The following is a 19,818-nucleotide window of genomic DNA, read 5'->3' on the forward strand; positions in this document are numbered from 1 at the left end:
GTATTGACCCAGGGTGATATATCTGCAACCTACAGGACACCAGCCCTTGAGGCCTGGAGTTTCCCACCTCTGCTTTATTTATCCTTTTATCTGGTAGGGAAAGTTAATATAAGTTCAAATTGAATACTTGTCCTCACATCTGGTTCTCCACAATCACACTCTTCTCCGTCCTCCACAAAGCCGTTGCCACACTTCTTGCCCCCCACCAGATCGTTCATGTTGGGAATGTTATATAAGCACATGCCCCCTCCCTTCTGGAAATAGCGGTCCAAATCGCGTTTGCTGCAGTAACTGAAGACTCGAGGGAATGGGTGCCTGGACAGGGACATTATCATATTATTAACATTGAACAGAAAGTAAAAAAATATCAATGTTATGCATGCATTTGTACATTTTACAATTATTCAATCTGTAAGTATTTTGACTGATATACTATTTAAGTCATTAGCAATTAGCAGAGGGAGAGAGAGAGCATGTGAGAGACAGAGGTCACAGGTTCTGAATGAGCTGTGTGTTACTGCTTTGTATAACTTGAACTATTTTTTTTTCAAAGATAAAAAAACAAAGGTGAAGCTGTGAATGATGAAGTATTTTAATATATTTTGCAGTTAGGCTTAAACATGGCTCTTTACCATCCCTGCTCCCATCACAGAAACCATTAATATTGAATGTACGACTACCACAGTAATCTTGGACATGGGTGTAAGAAAAAAAGAAGGAAAAAGCGTGCATGGGCAAAACACCTTCCAAGTACTATTCAGCTACCTCCCTCTTCTCAACATAGATGCTCATCTAGAGGCTAAATCCATGGTCATCATAATCATCAAGGTGATATATAAAGAAGATGCACTGACTCTAGAACAGTTCTGCACTTATCTTAATCCCGTGGCCTTCTCAGCTATTGCCTAGACTTTTAAGCCACTTCCTTTGTAAACTAGTCACGTGTATAAGCTGACAGACCAGGGATCTCAAACTCAGAGGAGCTGGGGGCCACTGCTGGCACTGTCATCTCATCAGAGGGAAAGTCCACAAATATTTCCAAAAATTTAGTGTTTTTGTTTATTTTAAATATGACAAAAAAACCTATGACTGAACGTTATTGGAAAACACAAACCGTGTATAGACGAGTCTTAACAGTTTACTTACAACTGGGCTCGTCAGGCACTCTACACTTGCAGTGGTTATTATTATATTTACATGCTTTCATCTTCTGTTTCTCACCAGTAGCAACTTGTACTTTTCAACTCTCCTTTTCCTCCGTGCCTCGCACTCACACACACACACACAAAGGGAGGGGCAGTCCCACACATTCTCCTTGCAGCACGGACTACACTGTCCATACACTGTCACAAAGGGCTATGCCTGTAACACTGCTCATATTGCCTTCATGTTAAATCATTTTTTTTAAATAATATATATATATATATATATATATATATATATATATATATATATATATATATATATATATATATATATAAAAAACACCCAGCACGCCCCTGCGGGCGGTTTATCCTTCAAGCTCGGGTCCTCTACCAGAGGCCTGGGAGCTTGAGGGTCCTGCGCAGTATCTTAGCTGTTCCCAGGACTGCGCTCTTCTGGACAGAGATCTCCGATGTTATTCCCGGGATCTGCTGGATATATATATATATATATATATATATATATATATATATATATATATATATATATATATATATATACACTCAACAAAAATATAAACGCAACACCTTTGTTACTGCTCCCATTCCCCATGGGATGGACGTAGAGACCTAAAATTCATTCCAGATACACAATATAACCATCCCTCCCAAACAGTGGTCACAAATCAGTCCAAATGTGTGGTAGTGGGCACATCTGCTATATTGAGATAATCCATCCCACCTCACAGGTGTGCCACATCAGGATGCTGATCTGACATCATGAGTAGTGCACAGGTGTACCTCAGACTGCCCACAACAAAAGGCCACCCTGGAATGTGCAGTTTTGTCTCACAGCAAAATGCCACAGATGCCACAAGCAATGAGGGAGCGTGCAATTGGCATGCTGACAGCAGGAATGTCAACCAGATCTGTCGCCCGTGCATTGAATGTTCATTTCTCAACCATAAGCCGTCTCCATAGGCGTTTCAGAGAACATGGCAGCACATCCAACCGGCCTCACAACCGCAGACCTCGTGTAACCACACCAGCCCAGGACCTCCACATCCAGCAGGTTCACCTCCAAGATCGTCTGAGACCAGCCACCCAGACAGCTGCTGGAACAATTGGTTTGCACAACCAAACAATTTCTGCACAAACTGTCAGAAACCGTCTCAGGGACGCTCAACTGCATGCCCGTCGTCCTCATTGGGGTCTTGACCTGACTCCAGCTCGTCGCCGTAACAGACTTGTGTGGGCAAATGCTCACATTCGATGGCGTCTGGCACGTTGGAGAGGTGTGCGCTTCACGGATGAATCATGGTTCACATTGTTCAGGGCAGATGGCAGCTGAGAATGTCCCAGTTCTTGCATGGCCAGCATACTCACCGGACATGTCACCCATTGAGCATGTTCGGGATGTGCTTGACCGGCGTATACGACAGCGTGTACCAGTTCCCACAAATATCCAACAACCTCGCACAGCCATTGAAGTGGAGTGGACCAACATTCCACAGGCCACAATTGACAATCTGATAGACTCCATGCGACGATGTGTTGCACTGCATGAGGCAAATGGTGGTCACACCAGATACTGACCGGTTCTGGGTCCCCAGACCCCCAATAGCGCAAAAAACTGCACATTCCAGGGTGGCCTTTTGTTGTGGGCAGTCTGAGGTACACCTGTGCACTACTCATGATGTCAGATCAGCATCCTGATGTGGCACACCTGTGAGGTGGGATGGATTATCTCAATATAGCAGATGTGCCCACTACCACACATTTGGACTGATTTGTGACCACTGTTTGGGAGGGATGGTTATATTGTGTATCTGGAATGAATTTTAGGTCTCTACGTCCATCCCATGGGGAATGGGAGCAGTAACAAAGGTGTTGCGTTTATATTTTTGTTGAGTGTATATATATATATTTCTTCACCTCAATATGCGGGCTGCAAGTAGGGGTGACGTGGGCTGCAAATGGTCCCCGGGCCGCGGGTTTGAGACCCCTGTCTTAGACAGTGCTGGAGGAAAGCAATCCTTAGGTTTCAGTTTAGCTCCACTATAGCCACTGCTACTTATTGTAAACCGTGAAAAGCTTACATGATATTTTGATTCTACGCTTTCTGTCTGATATTGTATTGTATTATGTCAGTTTGTTATATTGTAATTTTTATTGAACTAAGTTGTTTATCATGTTTATCAAGGAACAAAGTCTTTCACACAAATACTTGTTTTCCTTCATTCAGATTTGTAGTACCTATTTACAGGACAACACAAGAAAAACAAATTCAAAGGCAAAATATAAAAATCTAATAAAAAATTATCAAGGGAATAGTTTGTTAAACAGCCATGCTAGTATTTCAGCAGCTAGAACTGTTTTTCATGTGTCAAGTAATGTAATGTGTCAGTGTGTTATGGCTGCTTCGTTCTATAAAACATTTCTTCCTGTTAAAAGGTTTTTTCCTTTCGTTGTTGCCACGTCCTTGTCATGTTTACTATATTATTGTAGGGTCTTTATAAGGAAGCTTGAGGGAATTGCTGTTGTGGTGCTATATAAATAAAATTGACTTGAGTTGAAATCAAGGTGTTAGTAACAACATCTGAGGGTGACTAGGATGTTTCTTTAGTCCTGTGCAGAGCTCGTGGCTAACCCGGTGGCAGCGGCCATCACACAGCCTCCTTGATCGGCAGTGGCCTCCACACAGCAGCTGTCATGGTCATGGCTCATCCCAAAGTTGTGGCCAATCTCGTGGGCCATGGTGGCTGCAGCACCAATGGACAGCTCTGAGTGGTCCTGTAGAGGAATAACAAAAGGAGCTGTCACTTATGTGATGCAGTCTATCAACAATATGTTCAAACTAATTTAATATGGGTGTGTCAAAGTAAGCTGACTTCATGGTTGGGCCAGGTTATTATGGTTATTGTTAAGTCTATTAAAATGATTTTAGTGCATCTAAGTTAAAAGTTGAACTGTGGATTTGTATGTTGTATCTCAAAACTCCTGGTTATAAATTTGTATTTGTTTGACTGATTGTCTAACTTTGTGTTCCTTTTTCAGTGATATATTATTTTTTTGATTGTTAACTTTTCAAACTGACATGTTTAAAGAATGAATTTGTTACTTTTAACATACATTAAATTATATCTTTATTAAAGTAACAAAATGAGTGAGTGTGTTTCCAGCATGGCCAGAGGGGTGCTAAGCCTAGAAGACTCGCAACACACAGAGCTCTTGATTTTTTTTAAAACTTCTATATTACAGTTCGTTAATACCAAAGAACCATCTCCAGTACTTTCTCCTGTCTCAAAATTTCATGTCAGAAAATAATGTAGACATCAACAGGCATAACACGCACATACGATTTACACACGGTTTACACATGCCTCAATTCGTGGGCATGTCCATGTCCCATTAACAATAGCTTGATAAACAAAATAAAATTATTTTTCTAGTGTCTAAATGGATGCTCAGTCAACCAGGTACGGAAATGGTCATGACAATTTGCATATTAATGAAGAAACTGACCTCATAGCCCATTTTTTGCCAGTTGTACTAGTTTCAGTCAGTATGTATGGTTTAAAAGGTTAGGGAAACCTGCAGTCAGCTGAGACTGAGCGGCTCATTTATCATCACTTCGATGAGTGACAAAATGTTTCTCCCACTTAAAACGCTACGTCCAGGTGAACAGAATAAACTTTTTTGGGATTTTTATTCCATTATTTCAGACTGCAGTGATCCCAATAATATGTGGGGTACATCAACAACATTTATTTTGAGTCAGATACTAAAGGCTTCTCTAGGAGCAGCGGCTGTCTCGCTATCTGAGCAGTACAGCAAGTTTTTCTTTTGAATTCAGCTGTTGCTAGAAAGCAGAATGATGTCAGCTGTGAATTATTATAAGAAAATGAAAAAGCTAAAAATTAGAAAAAAAACCCTCTGGATTTGTAATTTACCTGTTTATATAAGCCTGTTAATTAGTGGGCTTTTAACCTGGATCATTGACCATCTGATAATACAAATAAGATGGTCAGTGATATTTCAGTGGATACTCTCCATGCCCAAAAACAGACAGTGAAGCGAGCAGGAAAAAATTACATGACGTGAAGACAGAGAAAAAGAGGAGGAAGAAGGAAAGAAAAGTAGAAATGTATTTCCACATACCACATTGATGCCTCCAGAGTTTTCCAGGCTGCACATCCCCTCCAGTGGTGCCATGCCGATAGTTGTCCCCTTGAATGTCACACCCCTTTCACACAGAGAAAAAACACGAGAAACAGAGTGAATTATGACTTAACCTCAACCTTCTTCCTGTTCACTTCGGGGTCCACAGTGGATGCACTGAATGCAGTTGGTCTCTTGGCATGCTAAAACAGAATCAAGCTCTGACTGAATAATGAAAACAAAACAGATCCTAATGTATCAGCACATCTAATCACCGAGTCTACATTTTTCTAATTAACATTTGTGCTGCTCCTGCTACTATTTTGAGTTTTTTGCTCTATTGGAAGCAAAATCTTTTGTTTGTTTTATAAGCATTTATTAGTTTATATATTAACCAACTGCCAGAGGCTCATCATACAATGGTGAGTGCAGAGACACATGGCACTGTGCTAATTATCAGCCCAGGTCTAAACATCACAGAGGTTGAGCGCAACTGATTTAATACAATTCTCCTGAGCTTGATATTCAGTGAAACAATTACAGATCAATCCTGTTACATCGGATGCTTTCACAGTATAATGCATGGATGGGTAATTCATTTTCCCAAGTAACCACATGGGAAAGTGGGAGTGTTACACCAAGGTTACACCAATGTTATGATGCTTAGGCAGCAATTGTCCTTCTCTCCTGGATCACCTGGTGCTTTCTCTGGTGCCAAGCAACGGGGCTGTGACAGCCGGAATAGCTCTTTGGGTCCGGCAGCAGGTACCTACCAGGTGTAGACCGGGAAGGAAAGAGGCGATGAGCCAATCCATAAGCAGACGAAGATGTCCACTTTCCAGCTTACCACTGCGTTTCCCCCGTGAATGGTGATCCAATATTATTGATTTTACTATTTGAGTAACAAGTGCCAGAAACAGCACAAACACAAACACAAATGGCAGTGACAGACGGCAGGCCACTTTAGAGTCGCTGTGAAAATGCTTAACAACAAAAATGTAATAATTAAATGTATTACATTCAGACATGCTGCTGAACCTGCACCTGCTCAACTTCCCTGATTTATTAGACTGAACATGGTCAGAGATGCCATCACCTCTCCATCATGATTAAAGTTTTGCTTGTGTTTTCTAATCTGGTCTAAAGACCGACCTTTTCGGTTTGGCTTTTAAACCCAGTCTAGAATGTTCATTTTGATATTGATGTTCTATAATTTTACTGGTTTTTTTTACTATGTATTTTATTTATAGTACTTATATTTTATTAATCTTTTGGCTCTCTTCCACAGCATTTCTTTTATCCTGGCTTACTTCTCTTGAACCTTGAGGCTGCTGTTGTTGTGTATAAATAAAATTGAATTGAACTGAATTATGTTCAGCACTTTGGTCAGTACTCCCTGTTTTTAAAGTGCTTTATAAATAAAGTTGGCTTGGCTCAATTGCTCAATACTGGCATGTTGAATATAAATAAAATACATAAACAATAAATATGTTGAATTAAAAATGAAGAATAACAGTGATTTTAATCACAGGCCTCACTGAGAGAGCCTCTACAGAGTCTGAGTCCTGGATGTTGTTTTTCTCCTCTTGTTTTTTTGTTTTGTCGTCTTGTGATAGGAGCAGTAAATTCTAAGAATACTAAAAATATAATTTGTAGGTGGTTGAAATAAGAGATATTACTTCCTGCCATTGCAGTATTGTATCACAACACTGTAAAGGCTTGCTGGAAATACTCCACTTAGTCTGCTGACACTGTGACCCAGTTTCAGATAAACAAAAGATAAACGTTGGAGCCTAATCAGTTTCACAGCCACCCCAATTCTTGACTTATTTGACAAAAGAAAGTCACACATTCTTTCATAGACCTTTAACAAATAATATTTTTTTTAAACTTCTTGTCAATGAAAAAAAGGTCACATTTTTTGTCATGCAAGTCCATGTAAAGTCACTAAGAATATGAAAAAGTGAACAAATGTCTATTATGTAAACCACTTGAATGGATTCATAAAATAAATTTAGCATTTATTCCGCAGACAGCAATGAAGCCATACTGAATTTGTATACTAAAGTCATGAAAATATGTTTTCACAGGACCTTATGCAGAGGCATATATGTGTAAAACTGAGTACACAGGAATTTAAAGGATAAGTAACAGCCAGGTGCTGCTAATCATTTCATTAATTATTTTTGAGAAAATGTAGTCACCTCGATAGAAGCTGAATTTTTGGCATTCAGTGGTATGTTAACAAAATGTCACAATCTTCCTGAGTAACTGTAAAACATTTCTTCACAATGATGTGAGAGTCATTCAGAAAGTGATTACTGCAAGTTACTACTTGCTACTGGTTTTACACACTGTTAAATCACTGGGTATACTTGACACATTATTTTTCCCTTGACTGTATAGTATAACAATTTTTTTAATGAAAAACCACAGTCGGCATATCCACTCTGTTTCCAACTGATCACTGAAAAGGTAGCTGTGAACTGACAAGAAAAATATTATTTTGATTCCAACAGGTATGAAAATGATTTAAAGTTCCTGCTTGAAATACAAAAATGCTTCAGACAGAGGTGAAAGACCCGATGTAAACAACATGATTTTGTTTTCTACATGTCTGGTGTTGGCTCAGTGCTGTGGTATGTTTCTTACGTAAGCAACTGGGCATTGTCATGCTTCTTGCGTGATTTTAGCTTCTGTCTCCATTGGAGGAAGGACCAAAGGGTTGCATTTGGCTCCTCGGTGATGATGCACTGATCTCTTTTAGTCCAAACCTCCAGACCAATGAGAGGCACACGGATGTTCAGAGCCCTGTAGAACTGAACATAGACACAACAGATATTATTTTTCTACATTTTTCCAAATGGCAAATAAAAAAAAACAACAACAACTATTACTAGTGACTGTCACAATATTAAAACTACTGACAGGTGAAGTCATATTAAGTACTGTATTTGTGTGTTTTCAATCACTACGGATTTAGAACATAAAAGTTATCTCAAAGTAGATAACTAATACATGACAAGGAAATATATGTGGACCCAGCAACAATAGCTTGTTGAATCAAACTGTCTGTTCTCTGGAGAACAGGAGTGAACAGCAGAAGCCCTCATCCTTACCTTATCCACATAATTAGCAATTTCCATTATCCTCGCCTTAGTCTTTTCATAATCTTGATTCTGCCGTTGAAACTGCACGATTACATAAATGAATGTTAGCCATGAGGGGAAAATGTAAAACATTTTAGAAACAATTAATCCCGACTGATACCAATTAGAGTGGGAGAGGACTTCAGTCTTCTTATTGGTAAATATATTTTATAACACTTTGCCCAACTTAGAATCTCTGAACATTGTATACACTGCTGGATCTTAGTAATGCTGATGGTGGTTTACAACTAAAATGTGTTTTTCCCTTTAATAAACATCAAGAAGAATACTGGCGAGAATACTGTCAGTATTTTTTAATGAATTGTGTTCCAGTCGCCTTAAATGTGGCAGGAGCCCAAAGTGTACTTCAATTGAGACATAGTATTTAATTACTGCAGAACAACCATTTGAAAGTCCGTCCACCTGGCAATTCAACCTAAATCTATCCCCACATTAAGCAGACAAATACTAACTCCACTTACTTTTGCCTCAGTACAACTACTAGATAAGCTTAGAATTGTCCATATAAAAGAGTCATATTATCTTGAATTACATAATTGTTTAGTATGTAACTGAGTGTCCATCCTGCTGTGTGAGTTTGATCTTAGCAGACAAATGTAGTAGTAGATTATTCCTGTAGTTGCACAGGAATAATCGGCTTGGGCATGAATAAGGCAGGTGATGAGTCATCTTACCAATGTATTATCCGCCACAATGTACAGTTCGATGTACTTAGTCGTACCCAAGGTATTCCTTTTAACCTGCCATTAAAGAGAAGAAGGAAGGAGCAACATGTTTATAAATACAGTAACATAAACTGATGGGCTAAAACACTCTCAAACAAAGATAGGAGATAGGGAATACCTAAAATGTTAAGAGACACATACTTGTCAGTCCATTAGAGTGGACGAATGTGCAGAAAAGGTGTAAAAAGGCTGTCACAGACTTGACATGAAATATTATACATATTTAGACAGTGAACTATGGGGAAAAACACTGGATGAAGATATAACTGTTCAGCACTAAAAGAGATCCTTTAAAGCAGTAAACAAAAACAAAATATTGAATCAATCAATTGTATTTATATGATTATATTATATTATATTATATTATATTATATTATATTATATGAAATAGCAACAACAGTCAACAGTTAACCCCCTATGATCAAGCAGTTGAAGGCTGCCAACTGCCCTGTTGGGGCTGACAGGAGGACGACAAAGCTAAACATAACATACACTGTGGAAGAGACCCAGAGCCCCGGCCTTATTGGGCAGTGGGGGTGTGAGGCAGGGGTGTGGTCTCTGCATTCCACATTTCTCGTATTAGTGACTCGTCTCCGTGTTCCATTTAAAGTTTTCCACAGCAAATAAAAGCTGCCTCTCTCAGTTGAACCGTTTCATTGGAGTCCTGTATTTAAGTCCTACCTCTGACTGCTACACAGCACCTCCATGGTAGCTTTAGAAATGTACAAAAAGACAACATGGTTTGACAAGAACAAAATATGATTGAATCTAAGCAAAACTAAAATCATGTTATTTGGGAATTTTCAAATTAACTCATAAGCACAGATTCACAAAGATGGTGTGGAAATAGAAAAAGATCATGAGTTTCTTGGTTTCTGGTTCATTTTTACACTGAACAAATTATGTATTAAGCAATATACAACCTTCCTGACAATATTATAAATCTGTTTTCTAAAAGGAATGTGGGATACAATTTGAGGGAAGAATTACATTTAAAATATTCCTGTTTTCCTTATGCTTTGTTTGATTGTGTTTTTTCTTTTCTTTGTTGTTGCATCACAAACAAACAAACAAACTTGACTTGCCTGCAGTGAGTCCTGGCCTTAGTCCAATGAAACATCTTTGAAATAAATTAGGTCTTATTGTCTAACATCAGTGTCACACCCCTAAACCTCGTAAAAAGCTTTCCTAGAAGAACTGAATCTGTTATAGCTGCAAAGGGATGGCCAACGTTTTATTAGACCCTATGGATTAAGAATGAGATGTCACTCAAGTAATTCGTGTGTGAAGGCAGGTAAGTAAATACTTTTAGCAAGAGAACATAGACGCCAGTGGTACCTTTAGAGAAAGTGCTTTGACACAGACATGAAAGCTACAAAATAGACTGAATGGTGGTGGAGTGGTTTAGAAATTCGCTCACAGAGAGAAGGTTTCTGGTTTAAATCCTGTTTGAGGTGGCTACACATATTCTGGTTGTGCTTTCTCCCTTTTGGGGGAGTAATTCATTATTTTTCTCTGTTCCAGATCTGTCTATATAAACCTAATGTAATTTTTGACTTAATCAACCCAATTTGGTTTAGAAAAGGTGTACCACTGATTTCTGGAAGACTCACCCTTGAATGAAATGATGAGAGCAAATTAGAGAAAAGGTTGGGCTGTGTGGTGTGATGCGTGTGGTAGCAGCTTCCACCCTTAATTGGCAGCTTCATGGTACTCAACAGTGAGTGGTAGACTGGATCTACACTGCTGATTGGCTCCAGGTAGTAGGTGTCACTAGAATTCAGTGATATCAGCCCTCTGTGTAAAAGGGGGAAAAAGTGTTGCAGTTTGAATTGAAGCACAAAGATAGACAAAAAATACAGACTTGTTTTGCCTCCCATAGCAGTCTGACTGCTGAAGACCTGTGTGAGTTACAAAATGTGATCCCCAGATAACACAACCGGCAAATGCAAAGCAGGGGCAGGATTCACATTAACATGTACATCCCTGTATTAACCAATGTCATATAGGCCCAGTTTATTTTTTCATGTCACTGTTGTGATGAGACCTTAAATAGCATTTGCATTTTCTGTTGTATGCTTCCTTTGGTGTTCTTGTTATGTATAAAAACGTGTTTTTTGAAAATAGCTGATCTGCACTTTGCCAACATGTGTCAAAAAATATAGTTCAATAAAGTTGCTCTATGTAGTGTTTAACTGTTGATATGCAGCGTTATTAAATTTATTGTTTATGCAACGGTTGACATAGCACATTTGCTTTTGAGAATATTTTAGATGGCACTCATCATCAGAAAGGTTGCCGACCCCTGTTGTAGCCAAAAGGATTTTATTTGCCATATCTTCACAACAGCTGCTCATATAACAGCCACGGGAATAAGGATTAATAAACTAGTACGGCATGAAGCAGAACAAATTAGGATGAAGTATCTGTGGCTCTCTTCAGACCTCCCTCCAATCTTGCCATTTAGGAAAAGAAGGATATCACATCCCAGACTAAAGACTAAAGCATCACCATACTACCAGCAAACAAAAGGAGATGCATCATCGTTCTTAAGGCTAAGCTAATTTGACCTGCTACTAGCCTACTCAGTTAACTTGTGCTTGTAGCCAGGTAATGCATGCAAGAAGTGAAGCAGTTACATGTGAGTGAAACTTCCAGCCAACTCAGACATTAAAATACAGACATTTATCACTACATCCAATCCAAAAGATTGATATACGTTTCAAAATGATTAAACTAAGCTTATTATTAATCTTAGAACTATGGTATCTAACCAGATTCTTACTCTTGATGGCATTACCTTGGCCTCCAGTAACACTGTGAGGAACCTTGGAGTCATTTTTGACCAGGACATGTCCTTCAATGCACATATTAAACAAATATGCAGGACTACTTTCTTTCACTTGTGCAAAATCTCTAAAATTAGAAATATCCTGTCTCAGAGTGACGCTAAAAACTAGTTCATGCATTTATTAAGTCTATGTTGGACTACTGTAATTCATTATTATCAGGATTTCCTAAAAACTCCCTGAAAAGCCTTCAGTTGATGCAAAATGTTGCAGCAGGAGTACTGACAGAGGCTAGAAAAAGCAGATTTTTCCTATATTGGCTTCTCTTCATTGGCTCCCTGTTAAATCCAGAACTGAATTCAAAATCCTGCTCCTCACATACAAGGTCCTGAATAATCAGTCCCCATCTTATCTTAACCCTTTAAACCCTAACCCCTTTTTAGCAAGGGTGTCCAACTCCAGGCCTCGAGGGCCGGTGTCCTGCAGGTTTGGGTTTAAAGGGCTAATGACCTTATAGCAGCAGTCCCCAACCTTTTTTGTGCCACGGACAGATTTAACATCAGACAATATTTTCACGGACCGCCGTTTAAGGTGTCACGGATAATTACAACAAAATAAAATGATACGACCAAGACAAAAACTGTGGTATTTTGTAAATATAATAATAACCGCGAAATCACTGTGTAATTGTGTAACTCCGTTAGCAGCGTCCTCCTGAAATGCGGCAACAACATTGAGAGTAACATCCTCTTCTTGCCCTTTAATGCTCTCTGGTTGCTATGGTAACATGCAAATATTTCTTTCAAAATAAGACACACAATTACAACATGGGAAAGACCCAGGGAAACCAAGTTAACGATAAAAACCCTGAAAACCATATATTTCACACTCGAGCCTCAACTTTTGCGGCCTGGTACCAAACGACTCATGGACCGGTATCGGTCCTTGGCCCGGGGGTTGGGAACAGCTGCCTTATAGTACCAAATCACCCCATTAGGGCACTTTGGTCTCACACTGCAGGGTTACTTGTTGTTTCTAGAGTATTTAAAAGTAGAATGGGAGGGAGAGCCTCCAGTTTTCAGGCCCCTCTTCTGTGGAATCAGCTTCCACATTGGATTCAGGAGACAGACACTCTCTACTTTTAAGATTAGGCTTCAAACTTTCCTTTTTGCTAAAGCATATAATTAGGGCTGGATCAGGTGACCCTGAATCCTCCCTTAGTTATGCTCTGGCTCTTTTCCACAGCATGTCTTTATCCTGTCTTCCTTCTCTCACCCCAACGGGTCATCGCAGAAGGCAGTTTTTCTCTGTATGAGTTATTGTAGGGTCTACCTTACAATATAAAGTACCTTAAAGCAACTGTTGTTGTGATTTGGTGCTGTATAAATAAAATAATTAGAAAAATTGAAAAATAAAATTATTAGACAATCATTCACTGGACCTAGAAGAAGCATTCTGTGCAAAAGCAAAAATCTGTAATCTGCCTTTCCTCATCTCCAGTATTAAGCAGCATAACTACTTTAAAAGCCTCAACATAAACACTTCTCTGACAGCCTGGTGGGAATTCCTAAAAACAACTAAGTCTTCGCTTATTCCATGTAAACTAACACCCTTTTGGAACAATCCAGTTGTTTATCAGAAAAAGGGTATACTAAGTTTTTTATCATGGTATGAGAAAGGGATTTAAAAAATCTAGAACATGTTATACAAGATGGAAAATTCATTTCATTTGAAGAACTATCAAAACATAGACTGAGCAAATGTGACATTCTTGAATATCATCAACTGAAATCCATCATAGAAGAAACATTCAATCCTGGTCAACTGAATCAAGAAATACCTACTTGGGTAACAAAATGTTTTAAATACCTGCCCAAACGGTGATCAAAAATGCTATAAGCTATTGTTTAAAAATGACTAAATGCCCCAACTTACAACTTACACAATAATCTCTATAGAACACACTACACGGGACAAAGGTTGTTCCCAATGGGTCTTACACAATCGAACATATGCACCTATTGCAAAGACAACTCTGTTGAGAGCTATGTGCATGCTATATGGTTCTGCATGCCTGTCCAACAGTTCTTGCAGAAGATATGTGAAGACCTAACCACGTGGTTTAGTTGCTATATCTCAACCTCACTGTGCAACATAACATAGTTAACATAAGTGAACTAGATATGGAAGCAAATACATCATGTGTACTCCTTACTTCCTTATGCATCACCAAGAAAAGCCTGATGCTTATGTGTTCAATATAAAGATTTAGTTCTTGACCACATTGGTCTGGAGAAAATGTCTGTCTCCTCAAAACACCAACTGGATGAATTTATCTCTCTCTGGTTCCCACTGATCAATTCCATTACTTAGTGGGGGTGATCTGCTGTAGTCTCGTTTCCCTATTTGAATTGGAGGTGGATGGTGGTGGTCTCCTGGGCTGCAGCTGACTGGCGGTCTTCCTGAGGGCTGGAGAGCTGCGGTTGCTGTTTGGCCTGTGCATCTACCTCAGTTGGTGGTGGTGGAGGACTGGGGTGGGTGCTGCTTGACGGTCTTGAGATGTGGCCCTGGGGTGCTAGTGGTGGCCTTTGGTACTCTTGGAAGCTGCGGATAGCGTGGTTGTACTGGTTTTATCTCTGTCTGCCCCAGGTTTCTGCAGGGCATTGCTGCAGCTTCTCACCCTCATTATCAAGTACATTTGTCACAAAGACACAGGCATTCTCACACTCACTCACTCTCTCCCTCTCACAGACACACACACACACTATAGGAATAATGTAGATTTATGTATCTCTGTATTTTTTTGTGTGCTGTACATTTGTTTTGTTTTGCTTTTTCTGTCTCTTACAGGTGCAGCAATAGGCAATACAATGTGCATTCCTATTTGTGGAATACACGATTGCTTTTGTAATTGTATCATCGGATCTATACCCATAAGTTCTGGACACAGATGAAGAAAAGAGCTGAACTGTCAGCTGATCCCAACCAGGTGGTGAGTTGGATCAGGTGGCGGATAGTATGCCAGCACGCCTAAAGGTGGAGGTTATCCCCGCTGTTATGTTTTCCCCTGTTTGTGTCATTAACTAAGCAGGAGTTATACAGAGCCAGACAGATAAACACGTTAGCTGTTTACATTCAGGCTTCTTCTTTTTATTCATTATACCTCAGGAAGATACACACACATTACATGGTGACCACTACTGGCGATAGCTTGTATAACACATATATAACACCAGTGACGTGGCACCAGATAAATGAAAAAAAGATAGATTAATGTTTGTTTATGTTCACCTAATAACACTTGATACAGTGTAACAACAATTAATCATGAGGTAGGGACAGTACCTGAATCCTGAGCATGTGCGGAGTGCAACCCAGGAATCTGGATGTTTTCTTACATGGCCATGGTAAAAGCAATGATCCTGAAAGAGAAAAGATTTAGAAACATTATCTCCATCTTTCATTAGCAAAAAAGCTCTACAAAAATACAGAATTGTTTCTTCGGTGTGATGGATTGACCTGTTGGAGATTAGATTACTTTTGTTAGAGAGACTTCTGGATGTTATTCAGGATGTCACCATAGACAAAGTTGAACAGCTCCTCCTTTCACTTGGTTGCATCTGGCTGCACAACATCAGAGAAGTCTTTTAAGTCTTCACTGTTTTGAGTTTTGAGAAGTCATTTATGCTTGTAGTTTCTATAAATATAATTTGTTTTCCTTGTGGTTATGATTTTTCCTGATTCCCATATTGTTCTATTTCTGTATTGTTCTGTATGATTGACTTTAGGTTTGTTAGTTTCCTTTAACTCAGAAAATTTGCAACCTCGCCCATTCCATTGCAACCTCGCCCATGTCCTGTATATGGACATATTACCAGTACAGTTAAGGGTACCTTTCACCAGCTTCCATCCTCACCACTGCCAGCCAGCTCCTGTCCGCAACCATCCTTCTTTCTGTCTGTTCAGGAAGGCAGGTCTCACAGCAGTGGATTAAGAGTAGCAATTCCTCACCTGAGCAAGTGTTTGCTCCCATTCTCGTAAAAAAACTGTTCTTGTGACGCCACAGTTTTCCCCAGTGTTTTCCATCAACCGGAACAGTTTTCCCTCTGGTTATGTCTGGTTTATGTTGATTTCCCTTTAATGTGTTCAATACTTTTTCTGTCATTTCCTACTATTACACATTTTTACAGATATCTATGGTTTTTTTGGGGGGGGGTTTTGTATGTGTGGATGTATGGGTTTCTTTTACTTACATCTGGTGAGAATTTAATACCAATAGCACATTTGGAAAGATATATACTTAGACAATTGAAATACACACACACACACACACACACACACACACACACACACACTTAAATAAATACATATTGATTTATATATGTCCACAAAAATTACAGGAAGTCCTTGTCTGACTTGGACATAACTGACATTTGGCAAGTTGGGAGGGTGTGTTTTATTAATTTACATTAAACTCGGATCCAGATCATGCGAAACATTTCCTGTATTTCCTGCATCTTTTCAACAATTCAAATCACGTAACAAGGAAGTCACATCAACCAGGGCCTCGTTTGTCTTTACCAATGACTGTAGAAAACATGGACGACGCGACAGCACCTCCTCCCATTGTGCAAAAATGACTGACGACTCGTTCAGTTAAGGAAAATACAACCATGTCACTGTTATGAAAAAGACACACAGTTTAACATCTTATAGACACAGCTTTGACTAAGAACCCTCTTTTTATTCTTACTTTATGGCTTTAAAAAAATATCGAGATATATATCATATGTTGCCATCCAGTTAAAGAATATCAAGATATGATTTTTGGGTCATATCGCCCAGTCCTAATAGAGACTAGTAGTGGATTTTCAGTGTTTCCCTGTGTTTCAACAGCACAGTTGTATTTCTGACAGCATAAGAATGGCCTGCCTGGGGGAATTACTACAAAGAAGAGCTTTAGGGTGGGCCAAGAAGTGTTAAAAACTAAGCCCTGCTGACACCTCTAATTCTCGGGGACCCTTGGCTTTGTATTCACAATCCTAACCTTGACTAGTTTCACACTGGCATCTCTGGTTTGAGGACATGGCAGTGGTTTTCCATCAGGACAAGTAATCAGAATCAGAATATTTTATTAATCACCAAGGGAATTATGTGGTTACAGTTGCTCCAAGACAATATCAGGAAAAGACTGAACTAAAATAAATGATACCAATATATTACAAAGTTTACAAAATATAACAAATAGCTCAAATATATATAAATAGCTAAATAATTAATATCAAGAATATTACAGAGGTGAATATATGATTGACATTTTACTCTAAACTATAAGCTTGTTATTTTCCCTGTAGAGCATATGCAATAGGGTGTAACTACTGCACTGTGCATTAGGTGGAGGAGTTGTACAGGGTTAGAGTTAGCATTGATAGCCACAGGCAGGAATGATTTCATGTGTCATTTAGTGGTGCATTTGGGTGATCTTAGGCTACGTTCACACTGCAGGCGAAAGCGCATCAAATCCGACTTTTTTGACCCTATGTGACCCATGGTATGATAGTGATCATGGTATGACAGTGTGAACAGCACAAATCCGATATTTTCAAATCCGACCTGGGTCACTTTCGTATGTGGTACTGAATCCGATACACATCTGATGTTTTAGAACTGCTGTTTGAATGGCCATGTCACAACTGACAGACGGCAATTATCAGCGCCCGAGAAGACATTGTGAATGCTTCCTGGCCATCCCGTGTAGATGTTAGTGAAACTGCTGGGAAGACAGCGCTGGAGAAACGTGAACATTTTATTTGTACTGTATAATCTGCAGATTCTGACAGAAATCTGCAGCTATCCTTTGAAGCACCTGTTAAGTCTAATTGTTGAATGTTGCCATTGTGTTTCTTAAATTTGTATAGTCTTAGTTTAAGCAGTAGGATCAAAGCCATCTCTTTGATTCTGACCACCTCTCCAGCCACTCTGTGCTGGGGGAGGTTTTATTGTAGATACAGTGGGGCAAAAAAGTATTTAGTCAGCCACCGATTGTGCAAGTTCCCCCACTTAAAATGATGACAGAGGTCAGTAATTTGCACCAGAGGTACACTTCAACTGTGAGAGACAGAATGTGAAAAAAAAATCCATGAATCCACATGGTAGGATTTGTAAAGAATTTATTCGTAAATCAGGGTGGAAAATAAGTATTTGGTCAATAACAAAAATACAACTCAATACTTTGTAACATAACCTTTGTTGGCAATAACAGAGGTCAAACGTTTACTATAGGTCTTTACCAGGTTTGCACACACAGTAGCTGGTATTTTGGCCCATTCCTCCATGCAGATCTTCTCGAGAGCAGTGATGTTTTGGGGCTGTCGCCGAGCAACACGGACTCCCGCCACAGATTTTCTATGGGGTTGAGGTCTGGAGACTGGCTAGGCCACTCCAGGACTTTCAAATGCTTCTTACGGAGCCACTCCTTTGTTGCCCGGGCGGTGTGTTTTGGATCATTGTCATGTTGGAAGACCCAGCCTCGTTTCATCTTCAAAGTTCTCACTGATGGAAGGAGGTTTCGGCTCAAAATCTCACAATACATGGCCCCATTCATTCTGTCCTTAACACGGATCAGTCGTCCTGTCCCCTTGGCAGAAAAACAGCCCCATAGCATGATGTTTCCACCCCCATGCTTCACAGTAGGTATGGTGTTCTTGGGATGCAACTCAGTATTCTTCTTCCTCCAAACACGACGAGTTGAGTTTATACCAAAAAGTTCTACTTTGGTTTCATCTGACCACATGACATTCTCCCAATCCTCTGCTGTATCATCCATGTGCTCTCTGGCAAACTTCAGACGGGCCTGGACATGCACTGGCTTCAGCAGCGGAACACGTCTGGCACTGCAGGATTTGATTCCCTGCCGTTGTGGTGTGTTACTGATGGTGACCTTTGTTACTTTGGTCCCAGCTCTCTGCAGGTCATTCACCAGGTCCCCCCGTGTGGTTCTGGGATCTTTGCTCACCGTTCTCATGATCATTTTGACCCCACGGGATGAGATCTTGCGTGGAGCCCCAGGTCGAGGGAGATTATCAGTGGTCTTGTATGTCTTCCATTTTCTGATGATTGCTCCCACAGTTGATTTTTTCACACCAAGCTGCTTGCCTATTGTAGATTCACTCTTCCCAGTCTGGTGCAGGTCTACAATACTTTTCCTGGTGTCCTTCGAAAGCTCTTTGGTCTTGGCCATGGCGGAGTTTGGAGTCTGACTGTTTGAGGCTGTGGACAGGTGTCTTTTATACAGATGATGAGTTCAAACAGGTGCCATTCATACAGGTAACGAGTGGGGGACAGAAAAGCTTCTTACAGAAGACGTTACAGGTCTGTGAGAGCAGAGATTTTCCTTGTTTGAGGTGACCAAATACTTATTTTCCACCCTGATTTACGAATAAATTCTTTACAAATCCTACCATGTGAATTCATGGATTTTTTTTTCACATTCTGTCTCTCACAGTTGAAGTGTACCTCTGGTGCGAATTACTGACCTCTGTCATCATTTTAAGTGGGGGAACTTGCACAATCGGTGGCTGACTAAATACTTTTTTGCCCCACTGTACATCCTATCTGAAAGATCTGTTTCTTTTGATGTAAGCTTCCTGGGTTTACGACCCTTTGGTCAGCAGGAGGTCTAACACACACACACACACACACACACACACACACACACACACAGTGTATACATTTACTAGAGATGGACCGATCCGATATTACGTATCGGTATCGGTCCGATACTGACCTAAATTACTGGATCGGATATCGGAGAAAAATAAAAAATGTAATC

The 19,818-nt window shown here is 39.8% G+C and overlaps 1 protein-coding gene across 2 annotated transcripts in view; it reads right to left on the bottom strand.

The window, feature by feature from the left end:
• adam19a (ADAM metallopeptidase domain 19a) overlaps positions 1-19,818 on the bottom strand; it is a 91,986-nt gene that overhangs the window by 27,329 nt on the left and 44,839 nt on the right. For both annotated transcript variants that reach the window (XM_085451790.1, XM_085451791.1), the window contains 8 exons: positions 15,333-15,409; positions 10,812-10,995; positions 9,148-9,213; positions 8,423-8,494; positions 7,956-8,122; positions 5,304-5,388; positions 3,793-3,935; positions 138-315 (listed from right to left, as the gene is read on the bottom strand). In XM_085451790.1, the coding sequence (XP_085307916.1) occupies positions 138-315; positions 3,793-3,935; positions 5,304-5,388; positions 7,956-8,122; positions 8,423-8,494; positions 9,148-9,213; positions 10,812-10,995; positions 15,333-15,409 (972 nt within the window). The remainder of the gene's footprint in view (positions 1-137; positions 316-3,792; positions 3,936-5,303; positions 5,389-7,955; positions 8,123-8,422; positions 8,495-9,147; positions 9,214-10,811; positions 10,996-15,332; positions 15,410-19,818) is intronic.

The sequence above is a fragment of the Copadichromis virginalis genome, linkage group LG3, assembly GCF_057382275.1.
Source record: "Copadichromis virginalis isolate Kocher_CV1m ecotype Utaka linkage group LG3, C_Virginalis_male_GT1.1, whole genome shotgun sequence".
NCBI classification, from domain to species: Eukaryota; Metazoa; Chordata; class Actinopteri; order Cichliformes; family Cichlidae; genus Copadichromis; species Copadichromis virginalis.